Raw genomic sequence first — 18,605 nt, 5'->3', positions numbered from 1 at the left:
TGCACACGGCACTGTCGAAGGCTCCGCTGTTTGCTATAAATTCATCGCATTCATCGGTTGCCTATAGGAAAGTAGGTTCGAATGACGGCTAGATCCAATCAATCAGAGATTATTTAGTCGCGAAGAACAAAAAACCGCTGGTTGAATAATATGAATCAATTAATCCTTGGAGAGTTTGAAATAATTCATCAAGATAGACATCTCAATTTCATTTTCGTTCGACTTCATAATGTGGCACCAATTTGAGAATAATGCTTCACGATGTTCTCGAAGCAGAGCATTTTGCTCCACGAAGAAATCATCACGACCGGTTTTGGGGTCATTATTATTCCGTTCCTCTTCCAATGCTTACCTTTCTCAGTTTATCTGAGCTTTGCATCTCATCTTAAATCGCTCTCGCATCTACGTGTGAAATTTTGCGCGATCATTTATCACGGGATACATTCTACGTGGGTGTATGAAGCTTGTATTCCGGGAGGTTTTTGACGTAACAACTGTAGAACAAATCATCCCATCACCCACCGGCAATATCGGCAGAATCATAGGTATGTTTTCTTATCGATAAACTGCTTAAGCATTGTGCCTAAGATTCATTATCAGCAGTCTATAAAATCAATGACCACCAATCCATGCTGTTCAGTCAGTTCGGAAATCGGATTCGGTTTGCGTTCCTCCTCGTTTAGCTTTCTCGGGCACAGCAAGTTACGGACTTGAAATGCGGTTAGCGGTTGTGATATCGATTCTGGCTGCCGGTTGTGGTTTCGCCACAATGAAAGTTGCGGCCCACGAGGACCACGATCCGCACTACTGGAAGGAGCAGGCCCATGATCTGCTGTTAGAGAAAAAAGATTATACCATGCAGAAAATTGTAATTTAAATGAATAAATTGAGGTTTTGTTGTTGAAACTTGATAATCGGATGTGATAGCCGTGGTAACTAGTTGAAAGTGGTTTCATTTGACAGATACCAAAAGTGTTGCACCCGCCCGCTAGATAAGACAAAGTGGAATGTGTATCGAACGAGTCAATTGTTATATGATTGGATTGGCAGAGAATTTTTTTCCGCAAAATCATCGCAAAAGATTCATGCATTTATGGTTGACAGTAGTACTACAGAAAACAGAAAAATCAAACAAGAGTAATACGCGTTTAAATAATTATTAACTGTGAGTGTGCGAATATTTATTAACTGACCAATTAATTAAATAGAACAGAAAACCTTCAATGACCTTCTCTAATGTGACAACGTTGTGCTTTTAGTTTCCACCTTAACTGCTGTCAGAGTGTTTGTTTAAAGCTAGTCTCGAACTTAGTTTCAAAGTTTTTGAACTGAAAATCGAGTCAGTTTCGAACCTGATTCTTATGTCCGTTGCTAAGTGCGAACCCAAAATAGTTTCGTGAAAGGTGTTGACATTTGATTAAACTACTCTGGATCAGTTTCGGGTTCCAGGCTGGTTTCTGAAGCCAACGTATTTTGTTTTGGTGGCGTTGTTGTCAACAATATGTTAAGCAACGTTCATATAATAATTTTTTAGGGCTTAAATATTTCAAAAACAATTAAATTACCCATTTCTTCCTTGCTTCGAGAAGATTATCAATTTTCAATCAGTTTTATTACATATGCATAGTAGTCATCTAATTAGTGTGTTATTTTGGGTATTACTCGACTTTCAATCAACGAATTGTGATGGAATCTAATAAAGTATCTTTCCTTCGGCACTAAGAAGCAATACCACAGAAAAAATAGTTCGACAATTGTGCAATACTACTGTTATAGCATTGCAAAAACTTGAATCGAACGCATCTATTTTCATCCTTCTCTTGGCTCCAATGGATTGAACAGAGACAGATGAGATGGTAAGCGAAGCTGAGATTGTGTTGTTGTTGCTCAGAACGGTTCAAGAGATTCAAGAGCTTAAATATTAGTGAAATAGTTACGATCGGTGTTGGGAAAAAATCAAATTTTTTGCAAGTGACTTTCAGATAAAAAAAATTATCGATCAAAAAACTCACTTAAGAAAAATTCACTACTGATTTTTTGCAAACTGATTTTTTTGCAACTGATTTTTTTGATTTTAATTTCAAACAATACATTACAAAATATGTGAACTATTTGAAGCATTGAGACCCGGTGTTGGAGCTATCACCGTAGCTAAGGAATAAAAGCTCGAGTTGTTCTCTGTAAATGTTTTCTAACGATTAGCAAGTGCCTTATGTTAATATCGACTAAAACATATGTTTCACAAGGATTCGTTTTAGAAAAAAAAAAACTGGTATGGAACCATGACCAAACGTAGTTGATTTTCAACTACATTTATTTCTCCCGAACTGAAGTGACTCTTACAAATCCTTCGTTTTGAAACATTTTGTATTGTTTGACCCGTAAATATTTGACTGGCGATTAACCGTTTTTTCAACTCGCTTTGCTAACACATTTCAATTTAGAAATTAGGTATTCAATACCCTAATTATTTTAAACTCAGTTTTACCACACTTTCACTGACAATTCAAGCAAGAGGAAAAAAAAAATCAAAGTATATCGTGTGCATCCCATATTAGACTGTATACAAAGGTAATACAATCAAACCACACTGGTGTCAAACGTTCATTTCGTTAAGTCCCAATATAAATATAACTCTAGTCTTGATTTTTCTATGAAACCAGTAATTTGAATTCTTTTTTAATAAGAAAAGAAATTTATGGTTTATTAAAGTTTGATTATATTCCTTCGAAATCGTTTCCTGATGTTTGTGCAACCGTATGAAAAAAGATGTGAACACTGCTTAAACACAGCATTTGGCAGCGAACTAGAACCAAAAATTTCGGCTTCAAGCCAATTGTATGCATATGACAATCTTGTCACCGGGGTGGTTCTAGTAAACAGTGTCTAGAAACATTACTATCTACTAAATGTCTACGAAGAAAACAATCGAACCAAGTTATCTGTTCTAAAGGCACTCAATTGATGATTCTTAAGAAGACATTTGTGTGCTGATCTCTTTGAACAGTAAAGTGTGAATTATTTGATGTGATGTGGCCGAATGAATTCGTGATCGATGTTGGAGTTTTATATTATTCAATTTCCAAAATCGTGAAAACTAATTCCGTATTTTTTATGCTTTACCCGTTCGGACCAAGAACATACCTTATCTTTAAAGCACAAGAAGCAATCAGTTTTTGATTCCATCTACTGAAGTGAAGCGTATTCTGTTACGGATCCGCGGCAACTGGAAAAAAATATATAAGTAAAATAGTTCTGTGTCTGGATGAGAGGTCGGGTAAGGTAGAATTTCACATCCATTACTGTCGATATCATTACATCTATTACTTTAAAATGTTTCTATGCAAAGACTGAATGGAATGGTCCATGATTTCTCCCATACCTTTCAAATAGAATTTTTTCTGCCTACTGAGACCTTTTTTACGCGTTTTTATGCGTTTTTTTACGCGGATTTCCGATGTTACGATGTTTTTTTCAAAAAAAAAAAAAAACAAATTATGCCTTAGAAATTCATGAAACGTCGAGTCGGGAGGTGAAATGTATCCCGAATTTTTTTCAATCATCTCAATTCAATCTATTTTAGATTACATCTGATCTCGACATGTTAAGCATTTCTATGATATTTGGGATAAAAAAAATTGATTTCGATTTTTTTCGAAATTTCAAATTTTTTCAAGTTCCTAAGTCAATTAAAAAAAATTGTTTCAAGGCTAGAGCAGATCTGGACGCTCATGTATTTCTAAGACATTCGGCCCAAAACAAGATTTCTTCAATTTTGCGGTTTTTTTCTAAGCGAATTTCCAAAGTTACGCGATCTCTAATTCACAAAGTCCCATAGTCGATTTTTTCAAAAAATTAAACTAGGACCCTTCGATGTATTTGGAATCTCTTATTCTGCGTATGGAAAGACAAAAACCAAATCTCTATATTGTATACAACATTTTCAATCTGGCATAAGATGCTACAAGAACTCATTGCCTTTCAATGCATGAACTGTGAGAGAATTTTTCTACATTTCTTTGCTCCACTTCATACTCTGAGTATTTCACAGCCCCTTTACAAAATACATACAGTCTGAAAATGATTGGCGCTGTATGGAATTTACCAAGAGAGAATAACAAGTTGCCAATTATCGTAGAAATCGAATCGATGATTCGACTTTATGATTCTCATACTATATTTCAAAACCTTGGTGTGATGTAGAGATGGGCAATTTGTTCGCGAACGGTTCAAAAGAACTAGTTCTTTTGAAAGAATTAATGATCAATAGTTCTTTTTTTTTTGAGAACGGTAGTTCTTCAGTTCAATGTCGTGGACCTTTTTTTTTGCTCGCTCAATCTTTTTCGAAAACAAAACAGTTTACATAACAGTTTAATGAAGAAAATTACGAAATCTCAGTTGTAATTGGGATATCGGTTAGTCATTCAACAAGTAAACTAACTATAAAAAGAACGAACGAGCGAATGGCTCTCGAGAACTAATTCTTTTAGTAGAGCTCTGCATCACTGAACGGTTCTTTCAAATGAACTGTTTTGCCCATCTCTAGTGTGAAGCATTCACAGACATTGTTATAGACACAGGTTCTATGTACATAGTTAGAATAAGCGGCAATAGTAAAATGATCGCAATTATCCACTGCCTGTATAGAATCGGATCGCAAAACGAGAATAAGCGAACGTTTGTTGCTTCAGAGAGAATCCCCACAGCAGCGTACTAACCCGTGATGCTCAGACGGGTCATAGAGAGAAATTTCGCTCTCGCACTGGTGTCCATTCCATGTTAAAAGAACCATGCCGGTTTTTTGTTGCTACGATGATATCCGTCTCTCTTTGATGGCACTGATTGATTCGTGTGAAGAGTTGGTAGAGAGCGTTCTTTGATACGACAAAAGCCATCCTTGCGAAGAATAGACATCTCAATGTGTGTAAGAAATTTAACGGTTGTTTAGCAAAGTGATCGCCAAGTAGTAATTTGCCTATAGAGACGGTTTGAGCTGCTCAGTAATCGCTTATGGGCTCTTGTGTTCTAGCTTGCATATCGTGCGTATTCTTCGGGTATGTAGTGTTTATTTGAAAAAACTAGGTAATTAGAACCTTCCCAAATTCTCCAGTAAAACTAGTCCAACGGGGCTCCAACTACTCATATTGAAAATGCCTCATCATTGATTATTCATCAAAATCGATATTGTCTCAAAGCACTTCCCATCGACTCCAACACACTTATGCCAGCGCTTGATCCAATCCTCGAAACATTTTTTTATATTTAGTTTTCGGTATGGCCATCAGAGCCATCAGCGATTTTTCTATAATCTCATTTCGGTTGCTGAAACGCGTTCTACGGAGCGGTTTCTTGAGTCGACCGAATAGGAAAAAAATGCAGAGGGCCTATTAGGGTGAGTTCAGTGGTTAGTGAATGGTATTCTTTTCGTTTTTAGCCAAATCTTCACGGATAACATTGTGTGGCATTGTGTCATGGTGCGTTATCGTAGTGCAAGATCCAAGAGTTGTTTGCCCACAAATCTGTCATAACGTCATCGTCTCATAACGTCCAAATTATACTCCTGGTGGACGGTCTAGCCTTGTGAAAGGAATTCATGATACACAACACCCTTGTAATCAATGAAAACTGTGAGCATCGCCTTCTTTTTCGACTGAAAACGACGTGGTTTCTTCGGGGCTCTTTCGATGTACGCCATTTACTCGCTTGATGTCTGGATTGCGTGTCAAACTCTTAAAGCCACGTCTCGTCTCCAGTAATAATCTATTTTATGAATGTTGGGTCAGATTCGGCCTTGAAAATCATGTCTTTTGCGACGTCAACGCAGTCTATTTTTTGCATGAAATTCAGGTCTTTCGGCACCAGCTTTGCAACGACACATCTGAGGCCCAAATCATTAACCAAAATGTCTTGAACGGATCCAAATGCAATATCCAACTCCTCTGCCGTCTCTCTAATAGTCAATTTGCTTTCTACGGTCATCCATTCTTTGATTTTGTTGAAGTTTTCGTCGTTTTTCGATGTCGATGGTCTACAGCTTCTCTCGTCATCATTCACAGACTCACGGCCTTTTCTGAAACGTCCGAGCTACTGATAAACTGCTATAAAGGCAGCAATCTCTTCTGGAGACAATCAGATCGATAGATTTTTGCATTTTTAGTTCCGGTAGTGTAAAAATGGTTGACCTCAAACCACAGTAACATATTGCTTGCCATACCAGTAGTTTTCGACCGAATTTCTCCACCTGAACCGACCTGTCCGCATCGCTCCCCAACGATGACGAAGTATTATGGACCTGGAAGGGTTTTTGAGTCCTTCTTTACATAAGTCTCATCGTCCATCAAAATACGAATACAAAGACGCGAATACAATTTCCGGGACCTTGTTGCTGCTCGCTTCTTCTGTTCAACTTTTTGTTTCGAGATTTTCTGCTTCTTGTAGGTCTTCCGGTGATTTCGCCTCTTGATACGCTGGATCATTCACACACTCGTACCTGCTCTTTTGGCCAAATCACATATTGACATTGATTTGTTCTTCATGATTAGAGATACCACTTTCTGGTCCAGTTTTGGGTTGAAAAAACCGGGTTCTCTGCCTCTTCCTGGTAGCTCATCCAAAGAATAGTGTTCCGCAAACTTGTTAATGATGGTTTTACCGCTGGCATGATGAATTCCAAACCACGCCAATTTTCGCATAGTAATACCTTTCTCACTTAGCCATAAGTTCAGAACCTTAATTTTCACTTCCTTTTCAATACGCGACATTTTGAAAATGCAGAGCTTCAACCGCACAAACAAGTAAACAAACGAAAGCCGACAGCCAGATGCACAGCATGCTGTGATCTTAGCATAAAAAGCCATCACAAATGTATGTGGATAGCTTATACACCCCTTATATTTTTTTGTGCACTATAATTAGCTTGACAACTCTTTCGATGTACGCCATTTACTCGCTTGATGTCTGGATTGTGTGTCATACTCTTAAAGCCACGTCTCGTCTCCAGTAATAATCTATTTTATGAATGTTGGGTCAGATTCGGCCTTGAAAATCATGTCTTTTGCGACGTCAACGCAGTCTATTTTTTGCATGAAATTCAGGTCTTTCGGCACCAGCTTTGCAACGACACATCTGAGGCCCAAATCATTAACCAAAATGTCTTGAACGGATCCAAATGCAATATCCAACTCCTCTGCCGTCTCTCTAATAGTCAATTTGCTTTCTACGGTCATCCATTCTTTGATTTTGTTGAAGTTTTCGTCGTTTTTCGATGTCGATGGTCTACAGCTTCTCTCGTCATCATTCACAGACTCACGGCCTTTTCTGAAACGTCCGAGCTACTGATAAACTGCTATAAAGGCAGCAATCTCTTCTGGAGACAATCAGATCGATAGATTTTTGCATTTTTAGTTCCGGTAGTGTAAAAATGGTTGACCTCAAACCACAGTAACATATTGCTTGCCATACCAGTAGTTTTCGACCGAATTTCTCCACTTGAACCGACCTGTCCGCATCGCTCCCCAACGATGACGAAGTATTATGGACCTGGAAGGGTTTTTGAGTCCTTCTTTACATAAGTCTCATCGTCCATCAAAATACGAATACAAAGACGCGAATACAATTTCCGGGACCTTGTTGCTGCTCGCTTCTTCTGTTCAACTTTTTGTTTCGAGATTTTCTGCTTCTTGTAGGTCTTCCGGTGATTTCGCCTCTTGATACGCTGGATCATTCACACACTCGTACCTGCTCTTTTGGCCAAATCACATATTGACATTGATTTGTTCTTCATGATTAGAGATACCACTTTCTGGTCCAGTTTTGGGTTGAAAAAACCGGGTTCTCTGCCTCTTCCTGGTAGCTCATCCAAAGAATAGTGTTCCGCAAACTTGTTAATGATGGTTTTACCGCTGGCATGATGAATTCCAAACCACGCCAATTTTCGCATAGTAATACCTTTCTCACTTAGCCATAAGTTCAGAACCTTAATTTTCACTTCCTTTTCAATACGCGACATTTTGAAAATGCAGAGCTTCAACCGCACAAACAAGTAAACAAACGAAAGCTGACAGCCAGATGCACAGCATGCTGTGATCTTAGCATAAAAAGCCATCACAAATACATGCGTACAACACAAATGTATGTGGATAGCTTATACACCCCTTATATTTTTTTGTGCACTATAATTAGCTTGACAACTCTTCGGAGGACAATTTGGTCGTAAAACTGTTCACAAAAAAGTAAGAATAGAAAAAGTGATTTTTCAAGAGCCATTCTACTGATACTCCAAAAAATTTATGTAATTCGATCAAATGAAGAGCTGAGAAAGTGGCTTCTTCAGCAAAATTGTTAAAACGAAATTTCCTGCAACTTTGCTGTAAAATGCAAAAATTTTTAATTTCAATTAAAAAGGTTAGATTCCAGATTTCAATCCAAGTTTGGACTACTCTAATGACCTCTTACTTCAAAAGACGCGCCAGTTGGTGAAGACACCAACTAAAAAAATAAACTAATATTTTATAGTGAAAATGTTTTTGTCACGATAATTTTCCGTTTCGGACCACTGTGCAATGTTTTGTCTTTCTCATATAGAAAGGGTATGCAATCACTTGAAAATCGACTTTTAAAAATTGTCCCGGAGGGCTATGTGTCATATACCATTCGACTCAGTTCGTCGAGCTGAGCAATGTCTGTGTATGTATGTATCAAATAATCTCACTGGGTTTTCTTGGAGATGGCAGAACCGATTTTGACAAACTAGGATTCAAATAAAAGGTCTCGTAGTTTCATACGTAATTCATTGATTTCCACCGGATCCATGGTCTCAAAATTACACAAATGGATAGAAATTATCAGTAGGCAACTAAACAAACCGATTTCAGCTATCTTGGTTCTCGGTTTCCGGTTCCGGAAGCACCGGAAATAGTGGTTATATATTTAAAAATGGATCTTACTCACTTTGCTGGTTTGATCGATTTTCACAAACTTAGGTTCAAATGAAAGGTCTTATGGTTCTACCAAAAAATGCTGCATGTTTTCGGATTCAATAGAAAAATTACCCCGTCGTTTAGATTCGACGTCAAAAGTGTATAAAATCTTCAAAATTTGTATAAACACTAGTAGGGTTAGTACGTCATGCTAGTTGACGGCCGTACGAACAAACATCGATTCTGAAGGTTATTCTTTCATGAAACGAAGAGAAACATTTTGAATAGAATTATATATGATAATATGATTGACATGACAAAGGCATCATTACAACACTAGGTGGATTAAAATATCATCATTATCATCATTATCATTTTAAATCGATGCCCAGAGATGTGTCAATGCATTTGGGGAGAAAATTCAAAACCTGACCTCCATTCTATGAGGTTTCATACTCGAAGTTTTAGAGTGCTTTACTAAAGGGAAAACAAAAATTAATTCCACATCGGAATATAAGATTCAAACCATCGGTAAGCATAAGCATCCTTTATTCACTGGTGAACTTGATACAACTTTTAAAGTTGGCTCTGTTACCATAGACAACAAACCGGTAAGTGATTTGGCAAATACTACTAAATGTTCAAGAATCTTTATGTCAATGAAGAAGAGCTTATTCGAGCACCCTGTCTTACTATTCCATATATTGTTTTGGTAATATATTTTGTGAATAATATTATATGACCGAATCGATGTATGGCCTAGTCTTACAGAACACTTCAACGGAAATGCAACAATGTGAAAAAAGTTGTCTTTTTAAAGCACCGATTATCAAGTTTCAACCGACTGGAGCCAAGAGTTGACATTTCAAAGTTTATTTTTATGTTTCCATTTTCAGAACGTCGCCAAAAATATAGTGATTTTCGTAGGCGCCGGGATGTCGCAGGCAACCATCACCGCCGCTCGGACCGTCAACGGAGGCGAAAACGCTACGTTCGCTTTCGAAAAGCTCAAATGGAGTGGTAATGCAAGGGTAAGCTGTTTTATGTCATCGTGATACGCGCAAATGAGCTGTGTGTTGGAAAAAGAGGAAAAAATACAAAAAAAAACCGCAGAGCATGACTATTCAGACTGATGATGATCTGACTCGACCGCTTTTCGGAAATGCCCATTTTCTCCTCACTGCCTGCCTGGTTGTACTGATTCGGCATCACAGTGAGATAGAGAGAGTGAGAAAAAGTACGGATGTGCTGGAGGGAACGGGAAGGAAAGGGGGATATTTTATGTGGTTATTGACACAAATCGTTTCCCGAGTTCTCCCTTGGTTTCGCTGTTCGAGTTGGTCAAGCGGCACTGAAGTGATTTCCAACTCATCCAGAAAAGTAGATATCAAGCAATGCCACGTGGAAAATAGTGTGACACGCAGGGGTTGAACGGTGCCGTTGTAGTGTGGAAAACGAAGGGAAACTTTTTCTGTGGGTTGGGTGAAAGTGGTGTCAGATCTAGTAGCACAAAGTTATAAAATTTACTCATTCACGTTCACGTTGTTAATTAACCTTATAATGGTGTCCAATTGGGACTGTCTGAAAAAAATAATCACTTCTGCTAACGACAAAAGAAGCTTTCAATTTATTGACATGAAATTCACAAAGCTATTACGTGATTCTTTTTAACGCAGCTCTTAATTTGGTAGAGTCATTCGAAAACACTGGAAACAACTTTGTTATGTTGTTTGTCGAATTTCATCCACTCTAGCAACATTGCCTCCACTCGAGATTGATCGATTGAATTAAATTGGGGTTTACAAGTGCCGCTTCAGGCATGTTGAAACGAGCCGGTTCTGAAATGGAAAGGCACCGAGTGAACGAGGAGAAAAATGGAACGAAACAAAAATCCCACACCGGGACTGTAACGATGGACGATGGACTGTGGATTGGGTGGAAAATGTTTTATGATTTGTCAGTTTTTATTGATTGGGAACACATTTTCGGTGAAAGGTCGGAATGAATTATTGGGGATGTGCCGGATGTGAACGATGGGATTCTGGGCTAGCGGAAATTTTATTTTCTCGATGCCGAAACAACGTGTGCGGCAAGTACAGGTTTTTTGTGTTCTCTTTTTTCAGACTTATTGCGTTGACAGTCGTGTTCCGGATAGTGCCTGTGCTAGCACAGCATTTTTGACTGGTATAAAAGGAAACCTGGGGACGGTGGCTGTCCATCCGACGGTGGAACAAGGAACGTGCGTTAGTACTGCTGATAAGACGAAACAGCTTGAATCCATTGCCAAATGGGCTTTGGATTCCGGGAAAGTTGTCGGTAAGTACACGATTGGTTTGCCTATGTAAGTTTTACTTATCTCATCCATTTAAGATGAACGCAGTTGGTCAGAAAACATTCATAAATGGCAAACTCATATTTCAGTCAACAGTAAAAAAATTATACCCAAGATGAAACGACGAACATCTTTTAAAAATTTATCCTAAGCGAGAGCAATATGGGTAAAATCGTGAATATATTCTTTATCATAAAGTGTGACAACCTCAATCTTGTACAGGCATGTACCTCCCGGGGGCGAAACTCCACTGCCACTGATAGTGTCAAAACTACATAAAATGAAGATTAAAACCGGGGTAAAATAAATGACAATAATATAAAACATACGTAAAATTGTACTGTATTACCGGCAAAGGAAGGTGCGCTAGCATGCCGTAATTGGGCAAGATTCTACAGATGAGAAAGATATCTTGGCGCTGGATCCCGCACATACTTATTCAGGACTAAAAATACGAAATTAACGAGAACTTGAACGCGACTTATTTTACGCGTTTCATTTAAATTAACGCGACTTATTCTACGCGTTTTATTTGAGATAACGCGATTTTTTATTTAATTTACGCGATGATCGCGTAAAAAAAGGTTTTTGCATAATGAAGGATATTTCAATTTATATACATATACAAAACAATCTAACATGCTTCAGGGAGTTGAATATTGTGGAATGTACATTAATGAAGTGTTTAGTTTCAAAGAATCTAAAAAACGGAAAGCAAATGTTGTATATAATCACTTTTACATGACTGTTGAGTACGGTATGTACTCGTAATACTATTAACAGAAAATTAACATACTGCGATAAGATCTGTAGCAGAACTTGCACATCCAAAAACTCCTCGGAAAAGACCTTAAGGTGTACCAACGTAACGATGATCTATCCAAAAACTATCTGAAGTTCAGGCCTTAAGATTTACCAGTGTAACAAAGTGCATTAACGAACTTATCGTTCTCGGTTCATATTCGTGATGCCACATGCGATCAATAGGACAATTGTGATTGATCTAGGCCATCCAAAAACTACCTGGAGTTGTAGCTCTACGACAATGAACAGCATTGAAAAACTATACATAAACTGCTGAATGTTCGTGTAGAAATTGTTCTCACTTAAGCTTTTGGACGATTGGGAAGGTTCCGAAAAAAGATCAGAACATACCAGTAAGCACTACGACTATGAGCAGCATTGAAAAACTATACTCGAATGCTCAAGTAGATCTTAAGACCTGTTTTCACCGAAGTTCTTGGACGACTGATAACCTACCTGGAACAGTTAGTCGTCGTCAAGTTCGGACGTGTTTTTCATTCGCTCCCAGTGCCGCGCGCGAAATATTATTTATTGTTTATTTTAACTGTTAGTTGTGTAATCAACATGAGTTGTGAAATTTGTGCACTGGATACCTCCGTCGACACAATCATGTGGACATGCGTTGGCTGCCCTCGAAAATTTCACGCGGCTTGCATCGGTGTTACCATTCAGCGCGGTTCTCTCAGGAAGAGAGACAAAAAAGCAGATATTAATTCTTATGTGCTGCCATGTTGCGAGGTATGTCAAGAATTACTACAAGTAAAGATGCATTATAGCAGCCTTGTTGAACAACAAAAACTGCTGGAGAAGCAACTTCAGGCCAACACGGAAGTGCTGCATAAGTTTGCTTTCCAACAGGAGAAGCCAACTGTAATACATGAGGCGATTGACGGACTAGAAGTCTTACTCACTACCATAAAAAATGAGTTGATCGCACTAAATAAAAATAGCAGTTTGCCGAGAAGTGTGACAAGTATTAAAAATCACATGACTGCACTGCTAGATACAGCTTTAAAGTCGACAAAGGAAAGTATGTTCTCGACACTGCAAACCGTGACGTCAGAATTTTCTACAAATTTGCGAGACCTGAGTAACGAAATAAGTCAACTCAGCCAGCTATCACTTGACACAGCAACCTGTTTACCTAACAATCCGAATTCTATGGTCGAGTTGGACATTCTAGAGGAGTTGAAGTCTTTATCAACAAATATTGCTGGAATCCAAATTGCTGTATCATCATCATCGACACCTGACTCATGCCCCAGTTTGGATGACGAATTGAACTGTAAAAAACCCGACTATTCTGGATGGCGTTTATTAGGAAGCAAAAAAGTATGGAAAGCAGGTTGGAGTGAGTACGACGCACGCCAATCTAGGTTCCGACGTCAGCAAAATGAGGCTGACAAGTCAAGAAGGCGCAAAAAGCGAAATTCAAGAAAAAATTACTATAACAGATCCAATATTCTTTCAACGCATCATTCATCTACAAAACGATATTGTAATAACATTATTAGTCACAACATGAATAATAATAGCAATAACAATAATAACAACAACTATAATAACAACAACTACAACAACAGCCGGAATAATCTTCCACCTGATAGAATACTTCTTGCTGCAGCTAAGGATCGATTTTCGGGACCACCAACAAATTACAGACCTACAATTAATTTTCAAAGAGGACCGACGATTAATCCTTATCGAGAGCACAACCTGCAACTAACGATGCCGAATCAAATGACTGCTGAATGTTCGTCAACTGATACGTGCGTGGCGTGTCGTGCTCAACATTCGTGTTTTCGACAATTTTGACGCATTACCCAGAAGAAGAGAATAATGACCATATTATCACAAGTCAACAATCATGTTCAATAAGATCTCCTCATCTAGCGTCGTCGACAGAAATCGTAGCATATTGTCAAAATTTTAACCGTATGAAGAGTGCACTTAAGATTAATGAAATCCATAAAAATATTTTAGGGTGTTCGTATGGAATTATTCTAGCAACCGAAACTAGTTGGGATGATAGCGTTAACAGCACGGAAGTCTTCGGAAACATTTACAACGTTTTTAGAAACGATCGTGAGCTCCATACATCTGATAAAAAATCGGGGGGAGGTGTTCTCATTGCTGTTTTAGCAGAATTTGACGCCGAAATGATAACCACTACGAAATTTAAAGAATTTGAACACGTATGGGTAAGAATTCATTTAGCAGGTGAAACACATATTTTTGTTTCAGTATATTTTCCTCCTAACAATGCCCAAAAAGCCACATATGAAAAGTTTTTGCATGTTGCTGATGAAATAATTACTAAGCTTCCATCGGAAGTTAAAGTTCACATATATGGAGACTTTAATCAGCGCAATATCGACTTTATTCAAGACGCTGAAAATGATAGCATTTTACTACCTCTCGTTGGGGAGAATGAAACACTTCATTACTTATTCGACAAAATATCTGGTTTAGGTCTTAATCAAATTAATCATGTAAAAAATCAGCAAAACTGTTATTTAGATTTTTTATTTACTAATATTCACGATGATTTTTGTGTAATAGAATCACCAACTCCATTGTGGAAAAATGAAGTTTTTCATACAGCAATCGAATTCTCAATATTTATACATCAGATTAATAGACCCGACGACTACGAGTATGAGGAGATTTTCGATTACCACTCAGCAAATTATGATAGTATTAGTCGTAAGCTACGAGAAATAGATTGGCAAGAACTCCTTAGAAACGAAGGAAATGTCGAAATTTCAGTCGATATTTTCTACGCACGGCTGTACGACATAATAAATGAACATGTCCCATTTAAGAAAATTAGGCGACAAAATAATTCAAAGTATCCTGTTTGGTATAACGAGCATATTAGAAATTTAAGAAAACGAAAACAAAAAGCTCATAAAAAGTACAAAAGAGAAAATAATAGTGACAATTTATCGAATTACATACACATCTGTGACCAACTAAGTTTAGCAATTGATACTGCATTCAAAGAGTATAACTCAAGAACTGAACAGGAAATAAAGTCTTGCCCAAAAAAATTCTTTAGTTATGTTAGAAACAAATTGAAATCAGAAAACTTTCCGTCAAGAATGTAGTTACAGGAAAACATTGGTAATAACTCACAAGAAATTTGTAATCTTTTCGCTAAATTTTTTCAACAAATCTATACGAAGTTTTCTGAAGATGACCGCGATCGTGAATATTTTAATTTCTTTCCAGAGTTTACTGAAGATATTAATGTAAATCAAATCGAAGTGCTAGACATAATAGATGCCCTAAACAAATTGGATGTCTCTAAAAGTGCCGGACCTGATGGGATTCCACCCATATTTATGAAAAAATTAGCATTAGATCTTGCAACCCCTTTGTGCTGGCTTTTTAATAATTCGCTTCAGTCTGGAGTTTTTCCAGATACGTGGAAAAACTCTTTCCTTATACCAATTTTCAAAAATGGGAAAAAAGCAGACATATGCAACTATCGCGGGATTGCTATTCTTTCTTGCATTCCGAAGCTCTTTGAAGCGATCGTTAATGACAAACTGTTTAGTCAAATAAAAAATAGAATTACTCACATGCAACATGGATTTTTCAAAGGACGTTCCACTACTACTAATTTGCTTGAATTCGTCCACTATACCCTGACCGCTATGGACAAGGGAAATTACATTGAAGCTCTTTATACAGATTTCAGCAAAGCATTCGATCGTGTTGACATAGCCATGCTTATGTTCAAATTACAGAAATTGGGAATCTTACCAGGTCTTCTTAAATGGTTGGAATCTTATCTAATAAATCGTCAACAAATTGTAAAATTTAAGGGTAAAAAGTCGAGCCCCATTCACGTCAGTTCTGGGGTCCCCCAGGGATCTCATTTAGGTCCTCTTTTATTTATCTTGTTTGTAAACGACATTTCCTTTCTTTTAAAAAAAATAAAAATTCTAATATACGCAGACGATATAAAACTATTTTTAGAAATAGAGAGAAATGAGGATGCCAAGGTTTATCAAGAAGAAATTCTTTCTTTTTATACATGGTGTAACAAAAGTCTTCTTCAACTAAATGTGAAAAAATGCAGTAGAATAACATTCAGTAAAAAACGAAATACACCTGACTTGATACTTACTCTTGGAAGTCAAACAGTTCAAAAATGCGAAAGAATTAGGGACTTAGGAATAATACTAGATTCTAAAATGACTTTTGTTGACCATTATAATACAATCATAAACAGAGCCAATAACATGCTAGGATTCATAAAACGATTTTGTTACTGTTTTCACGATCCGTATACAATTAAAACATTATACATTGCCTATGTTCGGTCAGTACTAGAATACTGTAGCTTAGTTTGGTCACCTTGCTTAATCACATGGGAAGATCGAATTGAATCAGTTCAAAAACAATTTTTGTTATTTGCACTTCGTAAATTAGGTTGGACAAGACTTCCTCTTCCATCCTATAAAGCTCGCTGTATGCTGATCAGTATTCAAACATTAAAAGAACGCAGAGAATTTTCAATGGTCTCATTTGTAAATGACATTGTCTCGAATCGCGTAGATTCCAGTCAACTCCTGTCCAAACTAAATTTTTACATACCATCTCGGCCTTTAAGAAATCGAAATATTTTTATTACAAACCACCAGCGAACAAACTATGCAAAAAATGGGCCAATAAATCAATTGATGGCTGTATACAACAAGCATTCAGAAGCAGTCGATTTCACTATGTCAAAAAACAAACTAAAGCAATATTTCAGTTCTATTCGGTAAGCCAATTATAATTATTTAACTCATAATAAATTATACATTATTTAGTGATCTATTTAGAATAGTTTACTAATTTAAGACGATTATTGTAATTATCCTTATGGTCTATTTTTGATTGACGACAAATAAATAAATAACACAGATCTAAATAGACAAGTAAGCAATATGTAGCTCTAAAAGTATGAACTACAAACAAAAAAGACATTAGCCGTTGTAGTTCTTGCTGTGACACAGTGTAGTCCCTGAGGACAATACTCCAAATAGTTCTTGGATATTGGAACATCTCTTAAGCATTTCCATAGTCTCCGAACATACTCAGAGGGTCCTCAAGCGCTACAGCATCGGACGTAGTAGGATTGTTCATGTTATTCACACTAAAATCAAATTAGAAAAATCTTTTTTTTCGCGAAAAAATTGAAATAACGCGATGTTTTATTTAATTGAGATGTTTTAGTGTACTGATCAAATTTAAAACTAGCTTTTGACGGCTCCACGTCTTAACAAGACTAAAACAAATCATTGAGAAATGCAACTATTAGCGTGCATTGATGTTTGTATAGTTAATAATTGATAACTAAAAATCTATATAGAATAATGGCGGAAAAAGTGTGTGTGCTAATGTTTCCTGGTATGCGTCGAACTATCTACAAATGGTTTTTTTTTTTGATCGAAAGGTGACATTTATGCGGAGGTTTTAGGCTAAAATACATAAGGAAAATCTTTCGGGAAACTAGAGAAAAACTAGAAAATTGGTTTGTTTGGAATTGAAAATTTTTCACTCAATGCATGCTAGATCTTCGATGATTGTTTGGTGTTTATGAAGTTGTGAAATGCTAGCTGACTGTAGAGCAAAATATGAATACTAGATTATTATAGTGCGGATTGGAACTTCGACTGAAGAGGATAGACGGAGATATAATCCACTTTTTCGCTTTAAAATCAAATCTGAAATATAACCAAAAGATTATTATCTGACATAAAAGTTAGCTATATCTGTATTATTCCAACACTTTATACTGTAGTGGTTTATTTTTTTGCAAATTACCCTGAACAAGAAGAAGCGAAAGCACACCACGCGGTACAAACATAACCTCAAAAATGGGGGACCCCCCGGAAAATCCGGGAGAAGAACAATCAAAGGTTGACAAAGGACAAAGAACCTATCAAATATATGAATATGATCAACAGGATACAGCTCCATATCGTGTCATCGTACAACTGCAGAACAACAAAGACGACAAAGAACGCATAAATAAATTGTCCCTGGGCAAACTACTTTCAAAAGACATTTTTTTTTGCACAAAACATCACGAATATGCGTGCCTTTGGAAGGAATAAGATTTTGGTATTTCTCAAAACACATCAAGCAGCCAATAAACTGCAAAATTACAACAATCTAATAACGAACAACTACAAGGCATACATCCCTCGGAACTTTATCTCAGTCACGGGAGTTATCACAGGAGTACCAATAGATATGACAATAGACGAAATTGAGGAAAACATCTCAAGTGAACTGAAAATCTTAAACATTTCCCGTCTACACTGATACGAAAACAATCAAAAACTAGAGACACATCGAATCAGCATAACTTTTCGTTCCAGTAAGCTTCCACCAGAAGTACGGCTGTTCTGCTGTATAAACAAAGTAAGACCGTTCATCAATAAGCCAGTTTTATGCTCAAACTGTCTTCGATATAATCACCGAGCTGACAATTGTCGGTCAAAAAAACGCTGCCTAAATTGCACACAACAACACGAAGAAACGGAAAA

General features: G+C 37.1%; 1 protein-coding gene across 1 annotated transcript in view; it reads left to right on the top strand.

Annotated features, from left to right (window-relative positions):
- Window positions 1–652: 652 nt before the first annotated feature.
- LOC131437655 (membrane-bound alkaline phosphatase-like) overlaps window positions 653–18,605 on the top strand; it is a 55,149-nt gene continuing 37,196 nt past the window's right edge. The window contains exons 1-3 of the mRNA XM_058607143.1: window positions 653–868; window positions 9,815–9,949; window positions 11,042–11,234. Coding sequence (XP_058463126.1) covers window positions 716–868; window positions 9,815–9,949; window positions 11,042–11,234 — 481 coding nt within the window. The 5' untranslated portion in view covers window positions 653–715. The remainder of the gene's footprint in view (window positions 869–9,814; window positions 9,950–11,041; window positions 11,235–18,605) is intronic.

Source organism: Malaya genurostris, chromosome 3 (genome assembly GCF_030247185.1).
Source record: "Malaya genurostris strain Urasoe2022 chromosome 3, Malgen_1.1, whole genome shotgun sequence".
Lineage (NCBI taxonomy): Eukaryota > Metazoa > Arthropoda > Insecta > Diptera > Culicidae > Malaya > Malaya genurostris.
The sequence above is the reverse complement of the archived record's forward strand: the minus strand, read 5'-3'. Positions and strand labels throughout refer to the sequence as shown.